The 17,287-nt window shown below is 41.3% G+C and overlaps 1 protein-coding gene across 1 annotated transcript in view; it reads left to right on the forward strand.

The window, feature by feature from the left end:
- Positions 1–17,287, forward strand: part of LOC103345104 (beta-galactosidase-1-like protein 3) — a 49,039-nt gene that overhangs the window by 4,694 nt on the left and 27,058 nt on the right. The window contains exons 2-4 of the mRNA XM_051834503.2: positions 4,172–4,325; positions 4,936–5,105; positions 5,285–5,497. Of these exons, the coding sequence (XP_051690463.2) occupies positions 4,172–4,325; positions 4,936–5,105; positions 5,285–5,497 (537 nt within the window). The remainder of the gene's footprint in view (positions 1–4,171; positions 4,326–4,935; positions 5,106–5,284; positions 5,498–17,287) is intronic.

Here is a 17,287-nt window from a genome sequence, read left to right on the forward strand (position 1 = left end):
CCTCATTATTTAGACTAGGCAAAAGGTGCAAACAACACAATCACCCTTTATCTGAGAAATGTATAAAAACAAATGGTATATCCATACAGTAGGGTATTATTTGGCTACCAAATGGATGGGAATTTGGATACAAGCCTCACTATGAATGACCTTTAAAAATATATTCATAATGAAGGAAAATGGTCATTGAAGACTCAAGATTGTGTGATTCCAAATAAGGAAATATAGACAGCCAGAAAGCAGGTGTGTGTGACTCCCAGGAACCAGAGGAGGGAAAATGAAGAATGACCACTAACGGCATGAGGATTATTTTTGTGGTGATGAATATTATTTGGACTTACTGCTGCTGAGGTTGCATAAAGTTGTGAGTAGATCAAACCTCACTGAATTGTGCAATTTAAAGTGGTAATTTTTATGCAAGTGAATTATATGTCAGGATTTAAAAACTAATTGGTGAAATTTATCAAAATTTTGCAGAAGAGCCAAACTTTATGTGGGGAGCAACTGGGAGCAACTCGGACTAGACTAAGTTACTGGACTTAAGACTTATTCTATGCATCTGCTCTCGCACAATATGGCACTGGGAGAGGAGTAAAAACAGCTTCTACACAGCTGCCTCCAGTTCAACCAATAAACTGTAGGACCTGCTCCTGATTGGAGGAGAGCAGCGTACTCGGCGTGTGGGTAGCAGAGTTGGGATTGGTGGAAGAGGACTATAAAGGAGGAAAGAGACAACATGCACCAGGAACATCTGAGGAACATCTGAGCAGCCCCTGAGAGAGCCGGCCGGCGGTGTGCCGCTCCCCGCGGAAGTGGGGAAAGTGGCAGGGGGAACCGCCCTTCCACGGAGGTGGAAGGGACGGTAGCCAACCCGGGAAGAACCAGCAGCAAACCCGGGAAGGGCCGAGCAGGCAAAAGAACAGCGCAGGGTCCTGTGTCGTTCCTCCATGAAGAGGGGGAGCGACACTTTAAAACCCAAATGCTACAGAAGCTCAATCAGAAAACCTTAAAGAAATATAAAGAAAAACACATCATAATTAAACTGAAAATTGAAAACAGACAGAAATCTTCAAAACAGTCAGGGAAAAATGATGCATTAACTTTGGGGGAGTGCATCAGAAGTTATAGTCAACTACGAGACGTGGAAACAAGCCTATACTACTGAAGCTAGAAAAAAAAACTGGCACAATGGTGTTTTGGGTTTTTTTTTTTTTTTGACAGGCAGAGTGGACAGTGAGAGAGAGAGAGAGAGAGAGGAAGGTCTTCCTTTGCCGTTGGTTCACCCTCCAATGGCTGCTGCGGCCAGCGCGCTGCAGCCAGTGCACCACGCTGATCCGATGGCAGGAGCCAGGTACTTATCCTGGTCTCCCATGAGGTGCAGGGCCCAAGCACTTGGGCCATCCTCCACTGCACTCCCTGGCCACAGCAGAGAGCTGGCCTGGAAGAGGGGCAACCAGGACAGAATTCGGCGCCCCTACTGGGACTAGAACCCGGTGTGCAGGCGTCGCAAAGCGGAGGATTAGCCTAGTGAGCTACGGCGCCTGCCACAATGGTTTTTAAGGGAAAGAGAGGGCTAAAAATTGACAATGTCCAACAATACTCATAATAAAAGCTATCATTAGGTTGCAAATAGAAGGAAATTAATTCAACTTGAAAGAATTTATACACAAAAGAGGCAGATTCCATCATATTTGAGTGAAAATTTCCCACCTGACACCAGCAACAAGGTACAGATATCAGCTGTTTCCACTCTTATTCAACATAGGAATTGTAGATACCATAAGATAGAAGAAGAAACTATGCATTTAGAAAGATGGAAAAGCTCTTCATATTCACAACTGCATGATTACTTAGGTGGATAAAATCAAGAGACACATAACCTTCTAGATTAACTGTGAGTTCAACAAGATCACGGAGTACAAGGTCAACACAAGAAACCTAATCCCACTTCTATAGCAGAAAAACAAACATGTACAAACTGAAATTATATCTGAAACCATTTAATACTGCCCAAAATGAAGTGAAATGCATAGGTGTAAACCTACAAAACATGAATAAAATATGTATTTTGAAAAATAAAAAATTCTGATGGAAGAAGCAAAAGATGTAAATAAAGCAAGAGTTGCACTATGTTCGTGGATTGGAAGATTTCACATAATGAGAATGTCATTATTGATCTATTTACTTAATGTAATTCTTATCAAAAATCATACTGTGGCTTTTAGTAGACATATACACATTTATTCTACATTTTATATGGAAATGCACAAGCCCTAGAACACTTGTTTGGGATTTTGACAAAGAATAATTATGTAATGTGTCTGTGAAACCAACTTTGAGAAAGTCATAATAGTGCCTTGCTTACAATCTAAGAATGAGTACAAGATAGGATAAAAAATTTCAGGGAGCTTGTTCAAGAAGGAAAGTGTATCTGTAACAAAGAAGACAGGAGAGCATGAACCCACAATATTCTTTGAGGACTATATTCCAGGTTTCCATCTCTGTTCTTGTTTCCAATGTTAGAGCAGAAGCAAAGGCATTCTAGAAAACATCAAGTAGTTTCTCTTTTGGGAACAAGGATGTCAAACCCTGCATATTTGAAACTGGGTACATCACTCCACCATTAAAATATGTCTCTATCTGCCTTGATCTTAATCAATGCCAACAACAGGTCACTTAGCCTGAACCAAGGTGGACATCCCAGACTATTTGCTATGGACGACTGACCTCATGCAATTATCATAAGTTACCACTTTGAACTCACTAGTCTTCCCTTAATCCACATCCTGTTCTCATTTACAATTTCCACCACACAGCAACCCACACCTTCATTCTGGGAATGAAGGTTTATGGGATGATTTGTTGGTTTCTGATTTTGTTTCCACTTTGCTTTAAGCAATCTACATAAAACTAACATCTCATTTACTTTCTGCCTCGGATTATGTAATGGTCACACTGCATTCTGCATTGTCTTCTGGAAACAGACTGAGTTACTTGGCACTGAACCCAGAGCAATGACCACCCCTGATCTGTCTCCTGCCTGGCCCCTGCTACTTCACACCCCAAAATTTCCAAAGTAGTTTGTGTTCTGTACTGTGCTGTGCATACACCTCCAATCTTCTCCCAAGACAATTCTCACTCTTGTTAAGACTCAACTTAGGGAAAGAACAGGTCATCAAAGAAGGAGGTACCTTTCTCTGAAGGGAGGAGAGAACTTCCACTATGACCATGGCCTTGTCTAAAAATGATCAGAGTCAGTGAACTCAGGGGGCTTCCATAGCCTTGGCAACTCATGACAAGAGCCTAGGGTGATTACTGATGCCATAAACAAGAGTGTCAATTTGTTAAGTCAACAACAGGAGTCACTGTGCACTTACTCCTCATGTAGGATCTCTGTCCTTAATGTGTGGTACATTGTGATTTAATGCTATAACTAGTACTCAAACAGTATTTTTCACTTTATGTTTCTGTGTGGATGCAAACTGTTGAAATCTTTACTTAATATATGCTAAACTGATCTGTATATAAAGAGAATTGAAAATGAATCTTGATGTGAATGGAATGAGAGAGGGAGTGGGAAAGGGGAGGGTTGCGGGTGGGAGGGAAGTTATGGTGGGGGAAGCCATTGTAATCCATAAGCTGTACTTTGGAAATTTATATTCATTAAATAAAAGTTAAAAAAAAAGACTCAACTTGGGAAGAAATGCTATCCTCCTGGGCTGCCTGGCTCCCCTCCTGGACTCTCACTGTGCTTTGTGGAAATTTAATATAGCATTTATCCATCTCCTAGAAACTTCAACTGCGTGCACAACTGACGCATACGTTTCTAATCAGAAGCGCTGTGTCTGCACATACTGGTCCCTGGATAAGGGCGCGGAAGCGGATGCATCAGGACTTCCTGAGCTCAGGAACACAGAGGCTGGTTCTCCGCCTCCTTTTCTCCCACGTATTTGCGTGTTCTGTGCCAGCAGCATTATTCATCAGAAGTAGAGGGCACCAGTGGAGATAAGCGCTCTGAAGGGCTCTAAGACTGGAGCGCATAACCTTTCAGTGTCTTCACAGGAGGCCTTCCAGATCCCAGCTGCGAGCTGAGGAAGCTGCTGGAGGTGCAGATCGCTGACGCTGGCACTGTGCTCGGTGCATGGATTTATCCCTGACTCCCTTTGCTCAGGGCTAACCTGAGGCCGCCCCACCACGTGGAGTTCCTCAGTGCTACATTTGGGGCTCCTGAAAGGAGGTGGAGCAGCGCGACGTGCAGTCTTCAGTCTCAGCACGATGGGCTCCCTGCGCTTTCTCAGGTGACAGACTGCCGCCTGTCCATTTGCGTGAGCAGGTCCGCAGCCCAGGGACCCTGGCAGGCGCGGCTATTCCTCCAGTCCCTCCTGGATCTGAATGGTCCCCTGTGCTTTCCTGGGAACCTAACCCTCCCCACGTTCTGCTTGTCAGAGTCAGTCTTAATTGCTTAAGACCCTTGGCAAGTTTCCAGCCCAAGACCCTCCCCACCTCCTTTCCTCAGCTCTGCAGGAGACCTGCTCCCTATCTCCACCGTGAACCTCCCCAGGCAGCTCTTCGGCACACCTTGGCCCTGCAGAGCTGAGAGTCCCACCTCTGTGGAATGGGAGGAAATCCAGGGTCACCTGCCCTTGAACGGTCGTGTTTTGCTCCTAGTCCTTGGGAATGAAATGCTCCTTCTTCTCAAGGATCGCCTTTCCTCCTCCACCAGGCCCCGATCTTTTCCCATTGTGTTTCCTGCTGTTTCCAGGGCCGGGCTCAGTCCCAGTTGGACTGTGAGACGGTGAGGAGCCTTGTGGAGCAGGTGTAGCCAAGTCTCCTTCCCTTAGAGTCTGATAAAACAGGATCTACCTTCAGGGGCTCCATCTGAGGCTCTGGCCTCTGCAAGACCAGCAAACAGCTCTATGGGCCTTTCAGTGAGAGCAAGCAGAGACATTCCTTGTGCTTGTGTGCGTTTCTCCCCATAGCCTACATTTCTCCTGGAGCAGAATCCTCGCCATCTTTTTCCTGCCATTTATCTCATCAGGTCTTGCTTTTCACTCAACACCCAGAGAGAATCTTTCATCCCAAACTGCACAGCCACAAGATGCCAGGTTTGCATGAGGGTGCAGGGAGGGTAGCAATCTCTCTTCTCTTGGAGAAAATAATGCATAGCAAAAGGGGCAGAGCATGTCGGCTCACGGGAGCAGCAGTTTCCCCGAGGGCTCAGCACTCTCCGCTCTCCCCCATCCTCTGTCCCTTTCTGTCCTCCGCCGTCCTGTCCCCTCTCCAGGTACAACTGGTCTTATGTGACCCCTCTCGAGCTGAAGAACCGATCTGTGGGACTTGGCACTGGGAGCACAGTGACGGGTCACGCACACTTCACTCTGAACGGTCACAAGTTCCGGATCTTCGGGGGCTCCATCCACTACTTCCGGGTGCCCAGGGAGTACTGGAGGGACCGCTTGCTGAAACTGAAGGCCTGTGGCTTCAACACTGTCACCACGTGAGTGCAGCCCCCACCCTGTTCACTGGAGACCTCTGGGGAGCCAGCACCTGGTGGCTGCAGCCTGGCTCAGAGCCCAGCCATTGGTTGGGGTCCAGTGTGAGCACTGCCCTTCTGCAGAGTCTTCTTACACCCACCTGTCCTACTCGGATTATGACTATCACTGAGTTCTCAGCCTTTCATTGCTGTATGCTTGAAGGTTTTTAGAGGAGTGAATAAGGTAAATATAGGGGTGCTTCAGAAGGTTTGTGAAAAGTGAGAATAAAACATCTGTAGTTTTGGGGCAAAAAAATTTTTTTGTCCATGCAGTTCTATCCCAGTGTGCCCTTTCTTTGAAGGGTGTAAGTTCTCTCCTTAGGAATTTCTCTAAGAGTTCCTAGATCCCTTAAGAGCATTCAGTGGTATGACATACTGCATTTCTTTAATGAGTGTCTGGAAAATGGAATTAAAATGCAAGTTTACACTTGAACAAAAATTTTTAGAAACTATAGTTAATTTTTCAAAATAGTTATTTTTCATAAACTTGTTGAAGACCCCTTATAGACATGGTTTTCAAATTTCTTTCCATGAATCAGGTTTATATTTTAATTATGTTTTCACTAAATTTGTGAAGTCCCCTGTCTGTTCAGACATGCTTACAAATAAATGCACACTTACAAATACAAGTGAGTTTCTAAAATAATTTTTATTTGTGCATATGGAGATGAACAAGCAGATCAATGACAATGCATCAAAAACTAAGCTAAAAGCAGATGGTGTTGCCACATCACTGATGTTTTATGGCTTAAACTAAGGAGCCATGAACCTAAATGGTTAGCAACTTAGGATATTGAAACTCAATGTGTGAAAGCCCTGACGTCCATACATCCAAGCTCTGCCTCATTGTCACACCCCAGGACCTGGTGTCTTCATCTGCTCTTGGGTAGCGTATCAGTTGTGTCAGAAATTATTGTTGGTGATTAGAGATCAAACCTCTAACTTATTTCTGTAAACTGTCCATCACTATGCCTGGAATTCATACTGCTGTGTAGCCAGTACTGGGGGCCAAAACTAGTAGGAACTAGTCTTGATCAAGAGGATTTAAGTGTGAATGGGCATGGAATCAACATTACTGTGTGATAAAGACAAAGACAGCATGCATTGAGCATGGACTGATGGCCAGGCATGTTCAAACCATATTCAGGAACCAGTTAGTCCTAAAACTACCCTGTGGCATGGGCCATTCAATTTCCATTGTGCAAGGGAAGAAACTGGGCACCCGGAGGTTAATAAGCTTGCTCAGGATGGTATGGTATGTGTGTCCTGCATTGCAGCACAGCTGTGGCTGTGGGTCCCACAGCTCACAATGGAACATGGCCAACTCCACTGTGCATTTGCTCAAGACTGGAAATAACAAGAGGAGCAATGGCTCCCATCTGTGCACAGATGACGAGTAAAACAGGAACCACACGCAATGTGAAAGTCACGTTAGAATTAAGAGCAATGGAGTTCCCTTCCTAACGGACCAATTTCTAGAAAAAAATTAAAACTCTGGGAAGCAGGGTTCCATAAAAGTTGATTCAAGGGTGAACCCTGGAAAACCATCTGTCACGGCTGCATTGTTGAAGGTTTTTGTAGCAGGGTATGTGATTCCCTTCATGGGGATAGTGATTCTTAAGATCATAGGAGGGCAGGTCGCTCACCCTCAGTGCACAGGTTCTGCCATTGCCAGAACTCGGAGTCTAATTCTAACATATTAATCACAATAAAGTAATCAGAGCAATTTTACTTGTTCAGTAATCACTCATCTAATATTTATATACAACCAGGAATGCACTATAGTATGGAAAACATTAATGTGCTTTCTCAAGGACACTTTATATTGCAGGATATGTTTTTATGTTTTATGATGACATTAATATTATCTGCAATAAGAAAGGATTTTACGATCAAGCCATGGGATTTTACTAGTTAACAACAGAAAGAAGCAAAGACAGTGCTGAGATTCTCAAACTTAACATATGGAAAAGAAGTAATAGAAAAGTGTTAGCAAAATAACAAAGGAAATATACCATAAACTTTTACATGAAAATTATATTGATCAACTCACGTCCACTAGGTCCGGAAGAGTTTCCTCTGCAATTTTTTCCTGAGCCTTTTCCTGAGGCTACAGTCGAACCCATATACTTTTTTCTATTTTTGTTTGTTCTACTTAATACTTTTGGTCGAATACTGTAATCAATACACAGTTATTCATAAGTGTTGAAACTTAACTGAAAAGTGATTGCTGTTAAATATAAGAGTGGGAATAAGAGAGGGAAGAGATGTGCAATTCGGGACATGCTCAAGCTGACTTGCCCCAAACAATAGTTAGAAACATACCAGGGGATTCCAATTCAATCCCATCAAGGTGGCATGTACCAATGCCATCTTACTAGTCCCAGTGATCAATTTCTGTTCACAATTGATCACAATGATAGGACTAAGAGCCAAAGGGATCACATAAACAAGAATAGTGTCTGCAAATACTAACTGATAGAATAAAAAAAGGAGAGAACGATCCATGATGGGAAGCGAGATACACAGCAGACTCATAGAATGGCAGATGTCCTAAACAGCACTCTGGCCTCAGAATCAGCCCTTAAGGCATGCGGATCTGGCTGAAAAGCCCATGAGAGTATTTCACGCATGGAGAGCCAAGACGCTCTGGAAAAAAAAATGACCTAAATGAAAGGTCACCGCGAGTGAGATTGCAGTGGAAAGAACAGGTCATCAAAGAAGGAGGCACCTTTCTCTGAAGGGAGGAGAGAACTTCTACTTTGACTACGACCTTGTCTAAATATGATCAGAGTCGGTGAACTCAAAAGGCTTCCATAACCTTGGCAACTCATGACAAGAGCCTAGGGAGATTACTGATGCCATAAACAAGAGTGTCAATTTGTTAAGTCAACAACAGGAGTCACTGTGCACTTACTCCTCATGTAAGATCTCTGTCCTTAATGTGTGGTACATTGTGATTTAATGCTATAACTAGTACTCAAAAGGTATTTTACACTTTGTGTTTCTGTGTGGATGCAAACTGTTGAAATCTTTACTTAATATATGCTAAACTGATCTGTATGTAAAGAGAATTGAAAATGAATCTTGATGTGAATGCAATGAGAGAGGGAGTGGGAAAGGGGAGGGTTGCGGGTGGGAGGGAAGTTATGGAGGGAAAAGCCATTGTAATCCATAAGCTGTACTTTGGAAATTTATATTCATTAAATAAAAGTTAAAAAAAAAGAAAATTATATTAATCGTATTAATGCTAAAGTTAATTAATGTGCAGACCGCTTTTTTGTTTGCCAATTTGAATTCCTTTGGGTAAATTCCAAGGAGTGGGATGGCTGGGTCGAACAGTAGGGTTATCTTCAGGTTTCTGAGGAATCTCCAGACTGACTTCCATAGTGGCTTGACCAGTTTGCATTCCCACCAACAGTGGGTTAGTGTCCGTATTTCCCCACATCCTCGCCAGCATCTGTTGTTGGTAGATTTCTGTATGTGAGCCATTCTAACCAGGGTGAGGTGAAATCTCATTGTGGTTTTGATTTGCATTTCTCTGATTGCTAGTGACCTTGAACATTTTTTCATGTGCCTGTTGGCCCTTTGGATTTCCTCTTTTGAAAAATGTCTATTGAGGTCCTTGGCCCATCTCTTAAGTGGGTTGTTTGTTTTGATGTTGTGGAGTTTCTTGATTTCTTTGTAGATTCTGGTTATCGACCCTTAATCAGTTGCATGGTTTGCAAATATATTTTCCCATTCTGTTGGTTGCCTCTTCACTTTCCTGACTGTTTCTTTTGCAGTACAGAAACTTCTCAATTTAATGCAATCCCAAATGTTAATTTTGGCTTTGACTGCCTGTGCTTCTGGGTGTTTTCCAAGAAGTCATTGCCGGTACCTATATCTTGTAGGGTTTTTCCAATGCTCTGTAATAATCTGATGGTGTCAGGTCGTATATTTAAGTCTTTAATCCATGTTGAGTGAATTTTTGTGTAAGGTGAAAGGTAGGGTTCTTGATTCATGCTTCTACATGTGGAAATCCAGTTTTCCCAGCACCATTTATTGAATAGACTGTCCTTACTCCAGGGATTGGTTTTGGATCCTTGATCAAATATGAGTTGGCTATAGATGTTTGGATTGATTTCTGGTGTTTCAATTCTGTTCCATTGGTCTATCCATCTGTTTCTGTACCAGCACCATGCTGTTTTGATTACAACTGCCCTGTAGTATGTCCTGAAGTCTGGTATTGTGATGCCTCCAGCTTTGTTTTTGTTGTACAAAATTGCTTTAGCTATTCGAGGTCTCCTGTGTCTTCATATGAATTTCAGCATCATTTTTTCCAGATCTGAGAAGGTCTTCAATATCTTGATTGGTATTGCATTGAATCTATAACTTGCTTTTGGGAGAATGGACATTTTGATTATATTGATTCTTCCAATCCATGAGCATGGAAGATTTTTCCATTTCTTGGTATCCTCTTCTATTTCTTTCTTTAAGGTTTTGTAATTTTCATCATAGAGATCCTTAACGTCCTTGGTTAAGTTTATTACAAGGTATTTGATTGTTTTTGTAGCTATTGTGAATGGGATTGATTTTAGAAGTTCTTCCTCAGCCGTGGCATTGCCTGTGTATACAAAGGCTGTTGATTTTTGTGCACTGATTTTATACCCTGCTACTTTGCCAAACTCTTCTATGAGTTCCAATAGTCTCTTAGTAGAGTTCTTTGGGTCCCCTAAATAAAGAATCATGTCATCTGCAAAGAGGGATAGTTTGAGTTATTCCTTCCCCATTTGTATCCCTTTAATTTCTTTTTCTTGCCTAATAGCTCTGGCTAGAACCTCCAGAACTATATTGAATAGCAGTGGTGAGAGTGGGCATCCCTGTCTGGTACCAGATCTCAGTGGAAATGCTTCCAACTTTTCCCCATTCAATAGGATGTTGGCCGTGGGTTTTCCATAGATTGCTTTGATTGTATTGAGGAATGTTCCTTCCATACCCAGTTTGCTTAGAGTTTTCATCATGAAAGGGTGTTGTATTTTATCAAATGCTTTCTTGGCATCTATTGAGATAATCATATGGTTTTTCTTCTGCAGTCTGTTAATGTGGTGTATCACATTGATTGTCTTGCGCACATTAAACCATCCCTGCATACCAGGGATAAATCCCACTTGGTCTGGGTTGATCATCTTTCTGATGTGTTGTTGCATTCTATTGGCCAGAATTTTATTGAGGATTTTTGCATCTGTGTTCATCAGGGATATTGGTCTGTAATTCTCTTTCAATGCTGCATCCTTTTCCGGCTTAGGAATCAAGGTGATGCTGGCTTCATAGAAAGAATTTGGGAGGACTCCCTCTTTTTCGATTGTTCTGAATAGTTTGAGAAGAATTTGAGTTAGTTCTTTAAACGTCTGGTAGAATTCAGCAGTGAATCCATCTGGTCCTGGGCTTTTCTTTGTTGGGAGGGCCTTTATTACTGTTTCAATTTCTGTCTCAGTTATGGGTCTGTTTAGGTTTTCGATGTCTTCCTGGTTCAATTTAGGCAGGTTGCATGTGTCCAGGAATCTATCCATTTCTGATAGGTTTCCCTGTTTGCTGGCATACAAGTCCTTGTAGTAATTTCTGATGATTCTTTTTATTTCTGTGGTGTCTGTTGTTACATTTCCTTTTTCATCTCTGATTTTATTGATTTGGGTCTTTTCACTTCTTTTTTTAGTTAGTTGGGCCAATGGGGTGTCAATTTTGTTTATTTTTTCAAAAACCCAGCTCCTCATTTGGCTGATTTTTTGTAATTTTTTTGGATTCAATCCTGTTGATTTCTTCTCTGATTTCAATTATTTCTCTTCTCCTACTAGATTTGGGTCTGGTTTGCTGTAGATTTTCTAGATCCTTGAGGTGAATTGAAAGTTCATCTATTTGGTGCCTTTCCAATTTCTTGATGTAGGCACCTATTGATATAAACTTTCCTCTTAACACTGCTTTTGCTGTATCCCATAAGTTTTGGTATGTTGTGCTGTTATCCTCATTTACTTCCAGAAAATTTTTGATTTCTCTTTTAATCTCTTCTTTGACCCATTGTTCATTCAGGAGCATGTTGTTCAATCTCCATGCGTTTGCATATGCTCTAGGGACTCCTGAGTTGCTAATTTCCAACTTCATTCCTTTATGGTCTGAGAAGCTGCATGGTATGATTCTAATTCTTTTGAATTTGCTGAGACTTGCTTTATGGCCTAGTATGTGGTCAATCCTAGAGAAGGGTCCATGTACTGCTGAGAAGAATGTAAAATCTTTAGCTGTAGGATTGAAAGTTCTGTGGATATCTGTTAGATCCATTTGGGCTATAGTGTCGTTTAAATCTACTGTCTCCTTGTTGATCTTCTGTCCTGTTGATCTGTCTATTTCTGAGAGTGAAGTATTGAAGTCCCCCAGTACGATTGTATTGGGGTCTAAGTCTCCCTTTAAGTCCGTTAACAAATCTTTTAAATAAACCGGTGCCCTGTAGTTAGGTGCATATACATTGATAATTGTTATATCTTCCTGTTGAATTGATCCCTTAATCATTATATAATGTCCCTCTTTGTCTCTCCTAACAGTTATTGTGGTAAAGTTTATGTTGTCCAATATTAAGATGGCTACGCCCACTCTTTTTTCGTTTCTGTTGGCATGGTATATCTTTTTCCAGCCTTTCACTTTCAGTCTGTATGGATCTTTATTGGAAAGATGTGTTTCTTGTAAGCAGCAAATAGATGGGTTTTGTTCCTTAACCCAATCAGCCAATCGGTGTCTTTTAACTGGACAGTTCAGGCCATTAATGTTCAATGTGACTAATGATAAGTGGTAACTTTGCCCTGCCATTTGCCAAAGATAAGTTCTAATATATGCTTTGAATTCCCTGTGATCTTTTGCTGTGAGCTTTCCTTCCTTGGTTTCCTTCCTTTACCTTCTTTCATATTGATGACCGTGTTTCTTTGTTTCTGTGTGTAACACATCTTTGAGCATCTTTTGCAGGGCTGGACGAGTGGCAACAAATTCTTTCAATTTCTGTTTGCTATGGAAAGTCTTTATTTCACCTTCATTCACAAATGATAGCTTTGCAGGATATAATATTCTGGGCTGGCAGTTTTTCTCTCTTAGTACCTGGGCTATATCTCGCCATTCCCTCCTAGCTTGTAGGGTTTCTGATGAGAAGTCAGCTGTGAGTCTGACTGGAGATCCTCTGAGAGTAATCTGACATTTCTCTCTTGCACATTTTAGGATCTTTTCTTTATGTTTCACTGTGGTGAGTTTAATTACAACGTGTCGTGGTGAGGATCTCTTTTGGTCATGTTTATTAGGGGTTCTATGAGCTTCCTGTACTAGGATGTCTCTGTCCTTCTCCAAACCTGGGAAATTTTCTGCTACTATCTCACTAAAAAGGCCTTCTAATCCTTTCTCCCTCTCCATGCCTTCAGGAACTCCTAGAACCCGAATGTTGGGTTTTTTAATAGTATCCTGAAGATTCCGGACAATATGTTTTAGATTTCTAATTTCCTCTTCTTTTCTTTGGTCTGACTGTATCCTTTCCTGTTCTCTGTCTTCTAAGTCCAATATTCTCTCTTCTGCTTCACCCATTCTGTTTTTAAGGCTCTCTAATGTGTTTGTCATTTGATCTATTGAATTCTTCACTTCATTATGATTTCTCGTCACTATCACAGTTTCCTGTTGTACTAGTTTTTTTGTTTCATTTTGATTCCTCCTTAATATTTCATTTTCACGAGAGAGATTTTCTATCTTGTCCATTAAGGATTTCTGTAGTTCAAGAATTTGTTTTTGAGAACTTCTTAATGTTCTTATCAATTTTTTGAGATCTGCTGCTTGCATTTCTTCTATCTCTTCATCTTCATAATCTTGAATTGGGGTGTCTTTTTCATTTTGGGGTGTCATAGTGACTTCCTTGCTCTTATTACCTCGGTTTTTGCATTTGTTATTTGGCATATTGGAGATATTTGGTTTCTTCACTGTGGTGCTTTTTCTTGTTATACTATGACTCTAGATTAAGTGGACTGTCTGTTTTTGATGGAGCCTTAGAGGCTTGAGATGGGTGTGGCCTGAGAGCTCTGTTTGGTGTGCCCAGGTTAGGCATGGTAGATCTCTTTCTTTCTTTCTTTTTTTTGATTCAAAAGGGAAGTAATTCTGCACAGCTGAACGAAGTTGGAGGTAGTTAGCAGGCAAATGATATACCCACAGGAGCCAGAGATCGGAAGCTCTTTCCCAAGGACCACACAGGGAATCTGTTCTGCCTTCAGTGTGGGCTCAAATTCTCCTTTAGTCTCCCACTGGGTTTCCAAAGTTATGGCATTGTAGCGTCTCTGGAGAGTACTCACATGAATTCATTGAGTTCTCTCCTCCACCGTCTCTTTTTTCACAGTCTCAGTTCAGTAGCACCACAAATTCACTAAGTCCTAATCTCCTGTTAATTCACCCCCCCTCCCAGAGTCAGGTTTTTCTGCTAGGCTCAGGGCTGGTGCAGACCTGAGGTCACTCTGCTTATGACGTATGTCCAAGATGGCACCTGCTCTTTGTCTTGCTCGCCTTTGAGAGGTGAGCGGAGAGAGAGAAAAATAAAGAGGAGCGGCAAGATGGCAGAATAGGAAGGGAGCACACTGATAATCCAGGGAGAGACAGTTTAATAAAAGTGGAGATACTGCAGGTTCAAGGAAGAGTAGGGGAAGAAACAGCAGAAGAAATTCTTCTGGAACTAGTGATTACCAGTGGACCTGTGTGGAGAGTGTGGGAGCCCACAGTTCGGGACACCAGCGGCAGACTCAACACACCAGCGCTGGAACGCGAGGTGAGCCGAACCTCAATGGCCCGAGACACCGGCAGGCAAGCAGAAAGAGGAGACTAAAGGGAACGACCCTGGTGGGGAAAGTTCACCAGGCTAACTAGAAGAGAGAGAGAGAGAAAAAAAAAAGTGACCGATACGGACACGGGTTTCTAAAATGTTTTTTAACAGATTTATTTGTTTTTATTTGAAAGCCAGTTACACAGAGAGAGAACAGGCAGAGAGAGAGAGATTTTCCATCTGATGGTTCACTCCCCAATTGGCCGCAATGGTCAGCGCAGGAGCCAGGAGCTTCTTCCGGGTCTCCCAAGCGGGTGCAGGTGCCCAAGCACTTGGGCCATCTTCTACTGCTTTCCCAGGCCATATCAGAAAGCTGGATAGAAAGTGGAGCAGCCGGGTCTCAAACCAGCATCCACTTGGGATGCCAGTGCTTCAGGCAAGGGCATTAACCTGCTGTGCCACAGCATGGGCCCCAATGCTAAAATGTTTAAGCATTGGCTTTCTGGATTACTTCCACACTGGTAGTTACAGGTAATCCTTACAGTATTGAAATTTTTAAAATAAATCACCACTGATGTCCCCAGGTATTTACACCACAGACTGGAGGTCCTTCAGGACCCCAGAAATGCGGAACTATCCCATTCTTCCTGAATTGCCTCCACCACCCTCTGGTGGCAATGGTTGACTTCAGGCTCACTACAATAAGTAGCTCATCTACTATGCAAATAATTTAATCAAAATTAATTAGAGTTGTGTTGGGTTGTACCACCACATTCATTGTGTTAATTTTTAAATTTACTGTCAAAAGGTATGCTTTTTTTACTTCACAGATATCTCATACATTTTTATTAGCATGTAGTAATTTTATATCAGTATAAAATACTGTGTGATAATACAGGCATATATGCAGCATGTACCAAACAAACTACAGTAATAACATTTCCACCTCCTCATTATTTCCTTATGTCAAGAATTTTCAAGTTGTTCTTGTATTCTTCACAAAATAAAAATGTTGTTGAGAATGGTAGTCCCCTTCCCGTACTCTGAGAACTAATACGTATCCCTCTACCTGACTGTTATCTGTTAATAAACTTCTCTGTTCCAGACACCTTTCCCCTAAACCAGCCTTCCCAACCTCAAGTCATCACTATTCTACATCCAGATGGGTGGATTTTCTCCTGCTTTCCTTTAAGCTGCCATACAATAAACAAAACGTGACATTAGCTTTAATGTGCCTGACTAATTTCACGTAATATGGTGTCCAATTGTACACACTTTGCTGTAGAGGACAGGATTTCATTCTTGATGGTTTAAAAACATCCAATATTGTATATAAATCATATTTTCTTTAGCCATTCATTCATTGATTGGCACCTAGGTTATCTCATATCTTGGTTATTACATATATTGCAACAATAAACATAGGACTTCAGACATTTCATCGATATGCTTATTTTAGTTCCTTTGTTTATGCACCGACAAGTGAGGTAGTCAGGGGTTATAGTATATACAATGAATTTTGGGGGAAAAGGCTGAGGGAGTGTGAGATAATGGGCAGGAGTGAGGTTAGGATGGCATGTATTACTATGCTCCTATATCTGTATATATGAAATTTGTTCACCTTAAAATAAAAAGAAAATTTCACTCAGTAAATATTGACTAGTCAATAAACAAAACAAAATAAATTAACAAAAAATCTCCAGTGGAGTAATATTGGGAGATTTTGACACTTCATATTCAATAAGGAACATATGAGAGTTAGGTAGACTAGAGCTCAGATGGACCTAAAAGACATTTAAAGAACATTCCATCCGACAGCTGCGGAATTCACACTTTTCTCTGACACATGGATATGTTAATAATGCAATTTTATTCCTCATTTCGTTGATGTGATGTATTATGTTTATAAATTTGCAAAGCTTAAACTATTCCAGGATTCCTAGATTAAATCCACTTGGTCATATTGAATGAATTTTTCATAAGTTGTTGGGTTTAATCTTCTGGTATCATATTGAGAATTTTTCCATCCCTGCTCATAGTTATTCATCTGTAGTGTTCTTTTCTTGTTGTGTCTTTGACTTGTTTTGTGATCAAGGTAATGTTGGCCATGTAGGAAGATTTTGGAAAGATTTCTGTCCCTTCAACTTTGTAGGTTACTTCAAAAGGAATTGCCACTAGTTCTTCCTTTAAATTTGGTAGAATCACAGGTGTTTGGCATCGTGGTTAAGATGTTGCTTGCAAAACACAGATCCCATATCTGACAGCTGAGTTCAAGTCCCTACTGTATTTATCATTCTACTTTCCTGTTAGTGCACAACCTGGAAGACAGCAGATGGTTGCTCAGGTGGTTAGGACCCTGGCATCCATGAAGGAATTTAATATTTGAATTCTGTTTTTTGGCTTGAGCCTGGCCCAATTCTGGCTGTTGTGGGCATTTGGGAAGTGATGCACATGATGGAATTTCTTGTCTGTCTAATTCTTTACTTCTGCCTTTGAAATAAAACAAACAAATAAATATTTTTTTGCCTTTTATTCAGGTTTTTTTTTTAACTTTTATTTAATGAATATAAATTTCTGAAGTACAGCTTATGGATTACAGTGGCTTTTCCCTCCATAACTTCCCTCTCACCCACATCCCTCCCATCTCCCACTCTCTCTCCCATTCCATTCACATCAAGATTCATTTTCAATTCTCTTTATATACAGAAGATCCATTTAGTATATATTAAGTAAAGATTTCAACAGTTTGCACCCACACAGAAACACAAAGTGTAAAATACTGCTTGAGTACTAGTTATAGCATTAAATCACAATGTACCGCACATTAAGGACAGAGATCCTACATGAGGAGTAAGTGCACAGTGACTCCTTAACAAATTGACACTCTTGTTTATGGCATCAGTAATCACCCTCATAAATAAATATTTTTAAAAAACATTGGTAAAAGTTAG

This window comes from Oryctolagus cuniculus, chromosome 1 (genome assembly GCF_964237555.1).
Source record: "Oryctolagus cuniculus chromosome 1, mOryCun1.1, whole genome shotgun sequence".
NCBI classification, from domain to species: Eukaryota; Metazoa; Chordata; class Mammalia; order Lagomorpha; family Leporidae; genus Oryctolagus; species Oryctolagus cuniculus.